Source organism: Leopardus geoffroyi, chromosome D1 (assembly GCF_018350155.1).
Source record: "Leopardus geoffroyi isolate Oge1 chromosome D1, O.geoffroyi_Oge1_pat1.0, whole genome shotgun sequence".
Classification (NCBI taxonomy): domain Eukaryota; kingdom Metazoa; phylum Chordata; class Mammalia; order Carnivora; family Felidae; genus Leopardus; species Leopardus geoffroyi.
This window is the reverse complement of record NC_059329.1, coordinates 17,707,090-17,720,277: the sequence shown is the minus strand read 5'-3', so window position 1 is coordinate 17,720,277 and position 13,188 is coordinate 17,707,090. Positions and strand designations below refer to the sequence as shown.

Here is a 13,188-nt window from a genome sequence, read left to right as displayed (position 1 = left end):
CGAAACTGTGTATATGTGGTATGAAAAATTTAGTCATATATAATCATGACTTTTTTTTTTTTTTTTTTGCTGTACTTGAGACTCCAAACCACGTATTACCAGTAATTTCCTATGTAAAGTGAAAGAACCCTCACAACATTCACGCCCTGATGAGAAGGTACTGGATGTCAATGTCGAGCCTTTGCAGTATTAAATCTCCAGTAACCACCCATAGTTTTTACTATTGACCCAACTAAGGTAACCGTGTCATAATTAACTTCTTCTTAGCTAGGATTTTCCCCATAATAACTGCAGTTTTCAGTCCTATTACCACATAGTTGTGTTTTCCCTCTCATCAATCTGGGAAGTATCTTAGAAAACAACTTATTTTGTATTTAAAGAAAGTATCTTGGGGCGCCTGGGTGGCGCAGTCGGTTAAGCGTCCGACTTCAGCCAGGTCACGATCTCGCGGTCTGTGAGTTTGAGCCCCGCGTCAGGCTCTGGGCTGATGGCTCAGAGCCTGGAGCCTGTTTCCGATTCTGTGTCTCCCTCTCTCTGCCCCTCCCCCGTTCATGCTCTGTCTCTCTCTGTCCCAAAAATAAATAAACGTTGAAAAAAAAAAAAAATTAAAGAAAGTATCTTAACCTCTTCATGCTTACTTTATAATGTATACCTACTTGTCATATACTTTGAGAATTTAAACAGTTCCTGTAAGATCTAAAGCTTTACATTAAAAAATAAGTCTGCTGCAAATTATGAGATCTCCAAATTCATTGGAAGAACAGTGAAATGGATTTCAAAGCTTTCTCTTTCACTGACGTTGTCACACCGTAGCTCAAATCAACTGTCCTAGAAGTATTGCTAGCATAAATGTAAAAAAGTATATACACGCTCATTTCTGTATTTATATGAAATAAATAAACCACCTGTGACATGAAAGAATAATCAGCAAATAAATCTATCAGGGTTATTACACTTTAATACTGATAAATTTAATACAGATCACAAGCAGCAAAATAAAGATTTGACTTAGCTTGGAGCTCTTAAGAAATGTGACATTAACTTCTGGGGATTTACCCGAAGTAAACAAAAACACTAATTCAAAAAGATACATGCACCCCTATGTTTATAGCAGCATTATTTACAACAGCCAAGATATAGAAGGAACCTAACTATCCACCAATAGATGGATGGATAAAGAAAATGTGGTAGATATACACAGTGGAATTATTACTCGGCCATAAAAAAGAATGACACCTAGCCACTCACAACCACATGATGGACCAAGTGGGTATTATACAAGGCAAATGGTCTAGACAGAGAAGACAGATATTGTATAATTTCATTTACATGTGGAACCTAAGAATTGAAACCAATGAGCAAACACACACAAAGAACAGAATTAGGCTAATAAATACAGAGCAGACTGATGGTTGCCAGAGGGGAAACAGGTTGGGAAATAAGTTAAATGAGTGATGGGGATTAAGAGGTACCAACTTCCAATTGTAAAATAAGTAAGTCACAAAGTACAACATCCATTCATGATAAAAACCCTCAACAAAGTAGGTTTAGAGGGAACGTACCTCAACATAATAAAGGTCATATTTGAAAAACCCACATCTAACATCTTACTCAATAGGGAAAAACTGAGAGCCTTTCCCCTCGGGTCTGGAACAAGACAGGATGTCCACTCTCACCACTTCTATTCAACAAAGTACTGGAAGCCCAAGCCATAGCAATCAAACAACAAAAAGAAATAAAAGGCATCAAAATTGGTAAAGAAGAAGTTAAACTTTCACTATTTTCAGATGACATGTTATACGTAGAAAGCCCAAAAGACTCCACCAAAAAACTGCTAGAACTGATAAACCAATTCAGTAAAGTCACAGGATACAAAATCAAGGTACAGAAATCTGATGCATTTCTATACACTAATAATGAAGCAGCAGAAAGAGAAATTAAGAAAACAATCTCATTTACAAGTGCACCAAAAATATAAGATACCTGGGAATAAACCTAACCAACAAGGTGAAAGGCCTGTACTCTGAAAACTGTAAAATGCTGATGTAAGAAACTGAGGACAACACAAAGACATGGAAAGACATTCCATGCTCAAAGATCAGAAGAACAAATATTGTTAAAATGTCTACGCTACCCAAAGCAATCTACATATTTAATGCAATCCCTACCAAAATACCAACCATATATTTCACAGAACTAGAACAAAGAATCCTAAAATTTGTATGGAACCACGGAAGACCCCAAATAGCCAAAGCAACCTTGAAAAAGAAAAGCAAAGCTGGACGCATCGCAATTCCAGACTTCAAGTTATATTACAGAGCTGTAGTCATCAAAACAATATGGCACTGACACTAAAACAGACACGTAGATAGATCAATTAAAACAGAATAGAAAACTCAGAAATAAATCCACAACTATATGGGCAATTAATCTTCAACAAAGCAGGAAAGAATATCTAATGGGAAAAGGACAATGTCTTCAACAAATGGTGTTGGGAGAACTGGACAGCAATATGCAGAAGAATGAAACTGGACCACTTTCTTATACCATACACAAAAATAAATTCAAAATGGATGAAAGACCTAAATGTGAGACCTGAAGCCATAAAAATACTAGATGAGAACACAAGCAGTAACCTCTTGGACATTGGCTAGAGCAACTTTTTTCTAGACATGTCTCCTGAGACAAGGGAAACAAAAGCAAAAATAAACTATTGGGTCTACATCTCAATCAAAAAGCTTCTACACAGCAAAGAAAAGACAAACCAACAAAACTAAAAGACAACCTACAAAACAGAAGAAGGTATTTGCAATGACATATCCCACAAGGGTTTCTATACAAGGTATAACAAGAACTTATAAAACTAAATACCCAAAAAGCAACGCAATTACAAAATGGGCAGAAGACATGAACAGACATTTCTCCAAAGAAGACATCCAGATGGCAAACAGACACATGGAAAGATGCTCATCATCACTTACCATCAAGGAAATGCAAATCAAAACTACAATGAGACATCACCTCACACCTGTCAGAATGGCTAAAATCAACAACACAAGAAACAAGAGGTATTGGCAAGGATGTGGAGAAAAAGGAACACTCATGCGCTGCTGGTGGGAATGCAAAGTGGGGCAGCCACTCTGGAAAACAGTATGGAGTTTCCTCAAAAAGTTAAAAATAGAACTGCCCTACACTCCAGCAATTGCACTACTGGGTATTTACCCAAAGAATATAAAAACACCAATTCAAAGGGATACACGCAACTCTATGTTTATGGCAGCATTATTTACAATAGTCAAGATATGGAAACAGCCCAAGTGTCCAGTGATTGATGAATGGATAAAGATGATGTGGTATATATACGTACAATGGAAATCACTCAGCCTTAAAAAAGAATGAAATCTTGGCCACTTGCTGCGACATGGATGGAGCTAGAGCGTATAATGCTAAGCAAAATAAGTCAGAGAAAGACAAATACCGTATGATTTCACTCATACGTAGAATTTAAGAAAACAAATGAGCGAAAGGAAAAAAAGAGAGAGACAAGCCAAGAAACAGACTCTTTAATTAGAGAAAACAAACAGGGTTACCAGAGGGAAGTGGGGTGGGGGATGGGCTAAATAGGTGATGGGGATTCAAGAGTGCATTTGTGATGAGCACCAGGTGATACATGGAATTGCTGAATCACTATGCTGTACACTTTCAGCTAAATAACACTGTTAATGAACTGGAATTAAAAACTTATAAGAAAAATAAAAAGATAAATAAGTCACAGGGATTAGAAGTATAGCACAGGAAATACAGGTCAATAATACTAGAATAACTTTGTATAGTGACATGATAACTATAGTTATTGCCATGGTGAGCATTATATATGTAATTGTCAAATCACTATGTTGTACACCTGAAACTAATATAATATTGAATGTCAACTGTACTTCGATTTTAAAAAAAAGGAAATGTGAAATTCAAATATACTTCAATATACTATAGTTTCCTCATGGAAGTAAATCATCTTAATGAATATATGTATAATATTTTATTTTTTAAGTCTATTGTTTTATTTTTGAGAGGGGGGGAGGGGCAGAGAGAGAGGGAGACAGAGAATCCTAAGCAGGCTCTGTGCAGCGCACAGAGCCTGACGTGAGGCTCAAACCCATGAACCATGAGATCATGACGTGAGCCAAAACCAAGAGTCAGACTGCTTAACCAACTGAGCCACCCAGGCGCCCCTATAATATTTTAAACAGTGGCAGTATAATCAGAACACTAACTCATTCACTCAATAAATATCAAAGTGACCACTCTTCCAGGATCGATCAGTGCTGGAAAAATAGCAATGAACAAACAGAACAAAAATATCTGCCCTAATGGAGCTTTACATTCAGGACAGAAGAGTAAGAATACAGACAAAATAAACCAACAAAATAAAAGTTCTGTGGACAAAAATAACACATGACAGGTGACAGAAAGTGAAGGGGATAAAATTTCAAGTAGGTTGGTCAGGGAAGGCCTCACTGAAAAGGTAACTGTATTCTGCAATGTGTAGGTGTGCAGGCAACTTTGTAAAGGAATACAAAGATAATGAGGTAAGAGTTGGAGGGAGAAGTGGAGACAAAAGTGTTTCTGGGTATGTTTGTTTTAGGACTGGTAAACTCACAACGTCTGCATGCTAACGTGAACGATTCAACAGAAAACAAAAAGTTGATGATATCAGAGAAAAGGATGGCAATTGCTAGATGATGTTGTCAAGTAGGAAGAAGGAAATGCAGTCCAGGTAAATAGGGGAAGAGTCACCTTGGTATAAAACAAGACAGTCTCTCCACAACATCAGGAGAAAGGGCAGAGCATATACTATGATGAATGAAGGCAGTTGATATCTGGTAGAAGTTCACCTGCAGATACTTCAAATTTCTCAAAGAAACAGCAAGGTCATGAGCTGAGAAAGGGCAGGAGAGGAGGCGATGAGGTTTCAGGAAAGGGAAGTTGTGACACAGTCATAGAAGAGAGGAGCAAACGTGGAAGACACCTCAGGAACCGCAGCACAATTATTTAGGGAGCATTACGGGCTGGTACTTACCCTACCACGAGGCCAAGAATAATAAAACCCGTTAGTTTAAAAATCTCATAAAGACTTCTACTGGTAAAATAAAATAAAACACTATTATCATTCATGTAAGATCTTTTCCACCACTTATTAAACTTGTGCCTCTAAACTTCAAAGAGGCCAACCAGAGTTCATTATACCAGCAATATCCTCTGGATCCCAATATATACATCTATCATTTGGGTTCTCCTTTTCACTCTCTTATCATGCACATGCATAAGCCCAAATGTACGTGTATACCCCCTAAGACCTACTGTGAGAATTCAGAGCCTACAACTAATTTAAAAATAATAAGAGTAACAGTCAAGAGTAATCAGTAACTGAGACACAACATAGATGTCAGAAAGTCCAAAACAATAATGTCCAAAAATATGAGGGCAGACTGGAAGTAGGAGACCAATAACTCAACATACGACAGTGCAGATGACGTAATATTAACTTGGTAACTTACTGCAGATCGATCCAGGAAAAACTGATGAAACTCGAGGAAGACACGCCGAGTCTCCTTGGAATTGGTCTGCTTATATAGGTCTGAATAGAGATAACAGAGCTGCAGTAGAGGAAGAAACGGAAAAGAGAAAGAAAGTGAGAAATCATGAAAAATATAATCTGCTAGATCTTCACTGAGTAGCAAAGTTTCCCACAAGTAGGCCACTACAGACAATGTAATCATTACCATGCAAGGAAGTTTAAAAATAAATAACTTTTCAACTATCTTACGTATCTATCCGTATATGCTTAGCAACTCATCTTGCAGAAGTGCAAAGTTTTACAGTATAAGAATCAATGTAGGAACTCTGAATTGGCTAAATCGTCAAATACATTACCAACGTTGCAGGGTCAAACTGTGAAACTACGTGGTGCAAGAAAACAGCCAGGTGAGCAGGGCGAGATTTTAGTAGTTCAATGCTCTGGAAACAGCTGCACTGCCCATTGATCTAGAAAAGGAAATAATGATACATCAGTAACTCCACCACACAGATGCAAAATGTAAAGTAAGCTCCGTTAAACACAACTACCCAAATTTCACTTTGACATACCCTAAAAAAATTCAACATCTTAAAAATTTCACTGGAACTTATGAGCACCTGGGCTTATGGAATCTCTCCCTCTGGAAATTAATAATCTCTTGGAAACAGCTTGGAAGAAAAACCATCTTAGGAGAATGCAAGTTCAACAGATAATTACCGAGGAACTCAGATGTCTACAAGTCAGTAAGTAAAAAAGCAGTGTAGCAACACTTCTAAAAAGGTAATGGGAGGTTTTTGCCTAATAATGAAATAGGTGTCTTCCTTTCCTTTTGAGCTCATCGCAGAAATGGTTGTATGAACATGGAGATGTAGAAGTTTAAGTGAGACAACTCCTAGAATAATTGTATTCCCTAACTGCACTGAACACAGAAAACTAATAGTTCAACTTAAGGTAATCTTGACTCACAATTTCCATTTAATTTCTCATGTTTAAATAAATTAAAGAAAGTTAATCTAAACAAATAATACCAATTCTTCACAATATCTTTCAAAAAATACAAGAGGAGGGGACACTTCTGAAGTCATTTTAAGAGGACAGCATTACCCAAACATCAAAACCAAAGACATTCTAAAAAAAGAAAACTACAGACCAATATACCCCATAAAAAACAATGTAAACATCATCAGCAAAATAATAGCAAATTGAATCTAGTAATATATAAAAAGGAAAATACACTATACAACCAACTGTGGTTTATCCCAGGAATGCAAATCTGGTCCAACATACTAATATCAATGTAATTTATCATATTAAGAGACTAAATAAAAAAAAAAAAACCTGTCTGATGTCAATTATTTAACAAAGTTCAACATTCATTCGTGACAAAAAAACTCTCAGCAAGTAGAAATAGAAGTAAAGTTCCCTAACCTAATAAACAATATCTACAAAATACCTATAGCTAACATCGCACTTAATGATGAAAGACTAAATATCTTTCTCCCTAAGGTCAGGAAGAAGGCAAGAATGTCCTGTCTTACCACTCCAATTCAACCTCATAGTGGAAGTCCAGTACAATAAAGGTAACAACAAGAAATAAAAGATAAACAGATTGGAAACAAAGAAATCGATGTGGTTGTCTATGTGGAAAATCCCAAAAAGCCATTTAATTTTATGTATTAAAAAAAATTTTTTTTTTAATGTTTTATTTTTGAGAGAGAGAGAGTGAGCAAAGGAGGGGCAGAGAGAGAGAGGGAGACACAAAATGAGCTTACCTTACATTTTGCATCAGAGAATCTGAAACAGGCTCCAGGCTCTAAGCTGTCAGCACAGAGCCTGACATGGGGCTCAAGCTCATGAACTGCGAGATCATGACCTGAGCCCAAGCCAGATGCTTAACCCACTGAGCCACCCAGGGGCCCCCCAAAAAGCTATTTTAAAAAGCTCCGAGGGGCACCTGGGTGACTCATTCAGTTATTTGTCCAACTTTGGCTCAGGTCATGATCTCAAGGTTTGTGAGTTCGAACCCCTCAATGGGCTGTGTGCTGACAGCTCAGAGCCTGGAGCCTGCTTCGGATTCCGTGTCTCCCTCTCTCTCTGCCCTTCCCTGCTCACGCTATCTCTCAATCTCAAACATGAAATAAACACTAAAAAAATAAAAATAAAAAACTAAAAAAAAGTAAAGGCTCCTAGAAGTAGTGAGTTTATTAGCAAGATCATGGGATACAAAACCAAGAATCAAGCCAATCATATTTCCAAACCATTGGAATTTTAAATCAAAAAAAGATATATTTACAATTGCACCCTCCTCTCCCAAAAGGAAGTACTTTAGTGTAAATCAATCACTTCTTATCAGCTTTAAAAGCAAAGTCATTTCTATTGGTCAAAGCTAAAATAAACAACTAAGCCAAGCAATTAATCTTAGCTCTAAGATACAGCTTCAAATCTTTACAAATACAATTTCAATCTCCAAAAAGCATTCATTTTTGTAACAAAGTAAACATCTCAAATAATTAATAATTTGTTTTTTAGAAAAAAAGCCATCACCTGTTCATGTTCAGTACCAAAATCATCATCCTCTGCTCCAATAATATGAGGTGCCATTCGGGGAGAGGGGCTCCCGATGAGTGACTGAGTGTCCTGGTAACATTCAGAGAAAAAAAATAGAGAAATTATCTGTTGGTCAAATTCAGAGAAAAAATGAAGCCAAATCATCAAAAAGAAATGGTTCAGTCAACCGACCAGATTTCATTTTATTGATTTTCTTTAAGTGCTTCACTTTCAAAGAAGTGGTTCTCAAATTTTCAAGGCAATGAATCATTTTAGCAAAGAAAACCACAACAGTATCAACTGTTCTTAGGGAGAAAAAACATTTCCTCTGGAAATAATTAACACCTTTTGCTCACTACACTCTTGGATATCTGATTCTAATCTCTGTGTACTCCACTCATTTCATAAAAACCTTGTTCCAGACAGAAAGTTGGCTTCTGTAAATAATTACAATTCTCAAAAGCTAGATTAGGAAAAGTGAACGAAGAGAACAAGACAAAGGAAAAATGAGAATAGAAATGATAAGATGAAGTGAGTGAAGAGGTTAACACAAAGACTTCTATTAACATCGCATAATTGAAAGCTGTCACTGAACCCTGTTTTTTCATTTTCAATTCATTTTCCTAAGTGCATAATGCAGGGTTTTTCAACCCTGGCACTGCTGACATTTTGGGCTGGATAATTCTTTGTTGTGGGGGCCGTCCTGTGCATTGTACGATGTTAAGCAGCATCCTGGGCCTCTACCCACCCACTACATGCCAGCAGCAGCCTCCCAGCCATGACAATCAAAAACGTTGCCATGCACTGCCAAATGTTCCCTGAGGGACAAAATCACTCCCGGTTGCAAATCGCTGGCATAATGCAACAAAATTTTCAAGCAATCGCACAAAATTAAAATCATTTTGTATAGAAACAAAGAACCAGAGTTGCAAACACGAAAATGTAGGTTGGCAGATCTCCCTCCCGTGCCACAGCTCATCCACTTGTCAGCTCACTCACAAGGATGGACTGAGCAGGAAGAAGGCAGTGTGAGGGCACGAGCATACGATATAAAAAATATGCAATGTATGAGGTCCATAAATACTAAAATCAAAGGCCATACAGTATTAAGGAAATAAAAATTGGGGAGGAAACAAGGAAGGCATGAGTTTGGCTCAAACCTGACAGCAGCTGACATGCAGGATCTGGGGCTGAGCAAGGACAGTGGGGCGATCCTGACTTGGGGGCCACGTGCATCTCAGAGCTGAAGATACGCGCATGTAGCCGCAAGATACATGAAGTCGTATGTAGCTAAGTTTTCCCTCCTTAAGTGTGCTGCAGCCCTTTGTATTTGCGTCTTCTAACCTTGGTTCTGACATTTTTACTGCTTCTTTTTTAAACTCTAAGGCTTTTGTAATTTTTTAAAAAATGGTGCAACAACAGAAATTTGTTCAGAGTGGTTGTCAAGACAACTTTTGATTTTATAGTTGTTTCCATGTCTCTGAATTTTCAATAACCCTTATGTTGCTAATAATTGACGGATCACTTGCTGTTTAATTAAATCTTTTACTATAAAACTTTATACAAATCTAATTAGAAAACAAAAGCAGAATGTTAAAAGTATTCACATAAGAATATGCAAAACCCAGCAATCTCACTTCTGAATAAATACCCAAAAGAACTAAAAGAAAGCACTTGAATAGATATTTTACACCCATGGCCACAGCAGCATGATTCACAAAAGCCAAAAGGCAGAAACAACCCAAGTGTTCACTGACAGATCAATGGATAAGCAAAACATGGTATATGCAAACAATGGACTATTATTCAGGCTTAAAAAGGAAGGAAATTCTGACATAGGCCACAACATGGATGAACCTCGGAGACACTATGCTAAGTGAAATAAGATAGTCACAAAAGGACAAACACTGTATGATGCTACTTATATAAGGTTCCGAACCTCGTCAAATTCAGAGTAAAACAATGGTTGTTAAGTGCTCTGGGGAGAGGAGAATGGGGAGTCAGTGTTTAATGGATACTGACTCTGAGCTGGGGAAGATGAAAAAGTTCTGGAGACAGATACGGTGACGGTTGTACACGAAGGTCAATACGATTTAATGACAATAAGCTGTATACTTAAAAATTACTAAAATGGTAAATTTTACGTTACGCATTTTTTACCACCATAAGCAAAGTAACACTGAACCACCTAATACTACTATCATGGAGTAGCTCTCCATTTATCAAATCTTACTGAATCAGTTCAAGCTTCTTCTCTCCCCACTCCCCCTCCATCCCCAAATACACAAATATCAGGGGTGTCTGTTACTGAAGTGGAAGGAAAGCGCTTCATGGACTCCATACTCACAGTGTCCTGAATCACTTCACTTTTCTCTGGGTTTTCCTCTAGATAAATCCTCTCTTTCAGGGCACTCTTGGGACTCTAAAAAAAGACATTCAGTTCATTTCAACAGGCTCCCCAAAAAGGGACAAGGAAAAATAGGGTGGAAAACAAGGTTCCGGATTTCACATTTGTATTTGAAACCACAAAGGATCTTGCATCATACCTCACTCTACTATTTTTTTCCCCGACTTTGGCAAGGCACTTATTTCTCTTGGCCTTTTGAGTTTTATGCTGATGAACAATATCACACTAACAGAATAGTTGTACCTCATCTCCAGGACTGAGGGCTAATTTCTACCAAATAAACCTAACTGGATGCATTATGTATCTCTCAAACTAGTTATGTCCAAGTCAAACTCTGTCTTTATCCACCACTTCTAACCCCCTCTGCCCCCAACTGTTTCTTTCTATGCAAGTTAAAAGCATTTTGGCCTATTTATAGGAATGAGATTAAGTTTCTATTTTTCTGTGAGTATCGTGTAGAAGTGACGTGTGGATTCTTCTGAAATTTACAGGGTATGTTTGGGATGACCGAATACAAAACACAAAGAATATGATGTGTGGAACTTCGATTCTGGAGGATGAGGAACACTCCACAGCAAGGGAGCCATTCGTCAGAGCAGCTGAAAATGAGGTGCAAGAGATTTTTGTGTGAATGCCAACGGGGAACACGCATGCTATTTATACATATACTAAGACAGCACAAGATAAAAACAGTAGCTTCAAATATAAGCTCCACCTTGGACAAATGGACGACTCTGGGTCTTGGACAAGAGATATAAAGATAAAGATAGAATAATCTTGTCACAGCAGAAAGCGCTGCTGATAACTTGTTATCAAAATTACTGGGAGGTCATGTTAAAAGAACACATAAGACAACTAGAAGGAGCTCCCACTGCCCAAAAAACGGACAATTTAAGCAACAAAAAGAAATAATGACTGCAATGGACTAAAACACAATAAGCAAATATGTTAAAATCTATGAATTCAAAATATTACACATGTGTGTGTACACACACACACATCCCCACATTGGTGACCTTTAGATCCTGTTAGGGTACCAACTGCTCTGGAAACAGGTACATCATGGGATAAGAATCAAGTATTTATCCCGCATTTCCTGTATCAGCTATATTTTAGGGTCACCTAAAAGCTAGTAAGACAAAATTCTTTTAAAATGATTCCATCTGATAAATATAGAAGGAATGACAAAATTATAATATCATCCTTTTGAAACCACTAAAGAATGGATGCAGGCATTTTGATCATCAGTGACTGGTGACAACATTATATAAAAGCTTAATGGAAAACTTGATTATGAAGGAATCATGCTGACATAGTCTGCACACTTTAAACTTACAGTCAGAGAAAGACAACCAGACATCCACCTCCTGATGTGATGTAACAGGATATACACAGTCCCACCCATGAATTGTTCTGGCCAAACAACAGCTCTTAATCTGATCAAGATTCTAGATCTCACTAATAGCTTTCAGGAAATATAGAGAGATGAACATGTTAAACAACACCATGAAAATACAATTAAAATGTGGGTTGCTTTACCGGGCATATGACCCAGTTTCTGTCACGAAAGAACAGCAAGAAAAAAAAGAAAAAAAGGACATAACAAATTAAGAGACTTATGAACCAAAGGCTGAAGACCTTGACTAGATCCTGACTCAGATAAACCAACAGCAGAAAGATCATTATGAGACAATTAGGGCAATCAAATTACATACTTAGAAATTTGATTTGATAATGTTATTACGCCTGTATTTTTGAATAAGTCCTCTTTTCTCTTCAAGACACATATTGATGAAATAATGTCATGGATTTACTTGAAAAGAATCCTGTATTTGGAGGGTGTGAAGAATGAGGGATACAGACAGAACAAGTTTGAGCACTTGTTGATGACTTCTGAGGCTGGGTGATCAAGTACGTAAAAGGGATCATTATGTTAGCCTCTATTTCTGAATAGGTTTAAAAGTTTCCAAAATAAGTTTTTTTAAAATATCAGCCACAAATTCACAAAAACCAGACAGATGCTCTACATTTTGGATGCTGATTTGTGATGTACTTGCTTCTGCTGTGAGAACCGGGTACATGGGTGTTCTTCACAGCTTTCTCTGAGGTGAGTATAAGCAGGGAATTTTACAATAACAATGGTATCACAAACATTACAAGAATATTATTTTATAAAATGGGAGCAGAAAATGGGAAACAAGTAAAAGCACTGATTCAAAAGACAGTAAGACCCATTGGTTCCTTTGGTCTTAACAGAGTACAAATGAAACAAACATGGAAATCCACAAGCTAAACAAAGCACATCTTAAGCTTCCCACAGACCTTGTAGGAATTAAACTAGCTATGTGTTCAAGTAAATATCCTAGTTTGCGATGTATTATCTCTCATCTGGATTTCCACAACACCCATTTATTTACCTGGCTTTAATTTCTTCATCTATAAGATAGTGATATTGCTTCTTTAATATTATTATGAGAGTTTAATAAAAGAATATTTGTACCGTAGGCATGACTGTGGACACAAAGTAGGAGGAAGTCAATAAATGGTAACTCTTTATTAGCCATTCAGCACACATTTGCTAGGGTCTTATTAAGCCAAGCAATCTTCTTTCCCTACAGATCTCCCTGTCTCTTTATTCCAATTCATTGCCACACTG

At 37.3% G+C, this 13,188-nt stretch overlaps 1 protein-coding gene across 7 annotated transcripts in view; it reads right to left on the bottom strand.

The window, feature by feature from the left end:
• ARHGEF12 (Rho guanine nucleotide exchange factor 12) overlaps positions 1 to 13,188 on the bottom strand; it is a 151,293-nt gene that overhangs the window by 38,089 nt on the left and 100,016 nt on the right. For all 7 annotated transcript variants that reach the window (XM_045483181.1, XM_045483183.1, XM_045483182.1 and 4 more), the window contains 4 exons: positions 10,473 to 10,547; positions 8,123 to 8,215; positions 5,935 to 6,045; positions 5,559 to 5,657 (listed from right to left, as the gene is read on the bottom strand). In XM_045483181.1, coding sequence (XP_045339137.1) covers positions 5,559 to 5,657; positions 5,935 to 6,045; positions 8,123 to 8,215; positions 10,473 to 10,547 — 378 coding nt within the window. The remainder of the gene's footprint in view (positions 1 to 5,558; positions 5,658 to 5,934; positions 6,046 to 8,122; positions 8,216 to 10,472; positions 10,548 to 13,188) is intronic.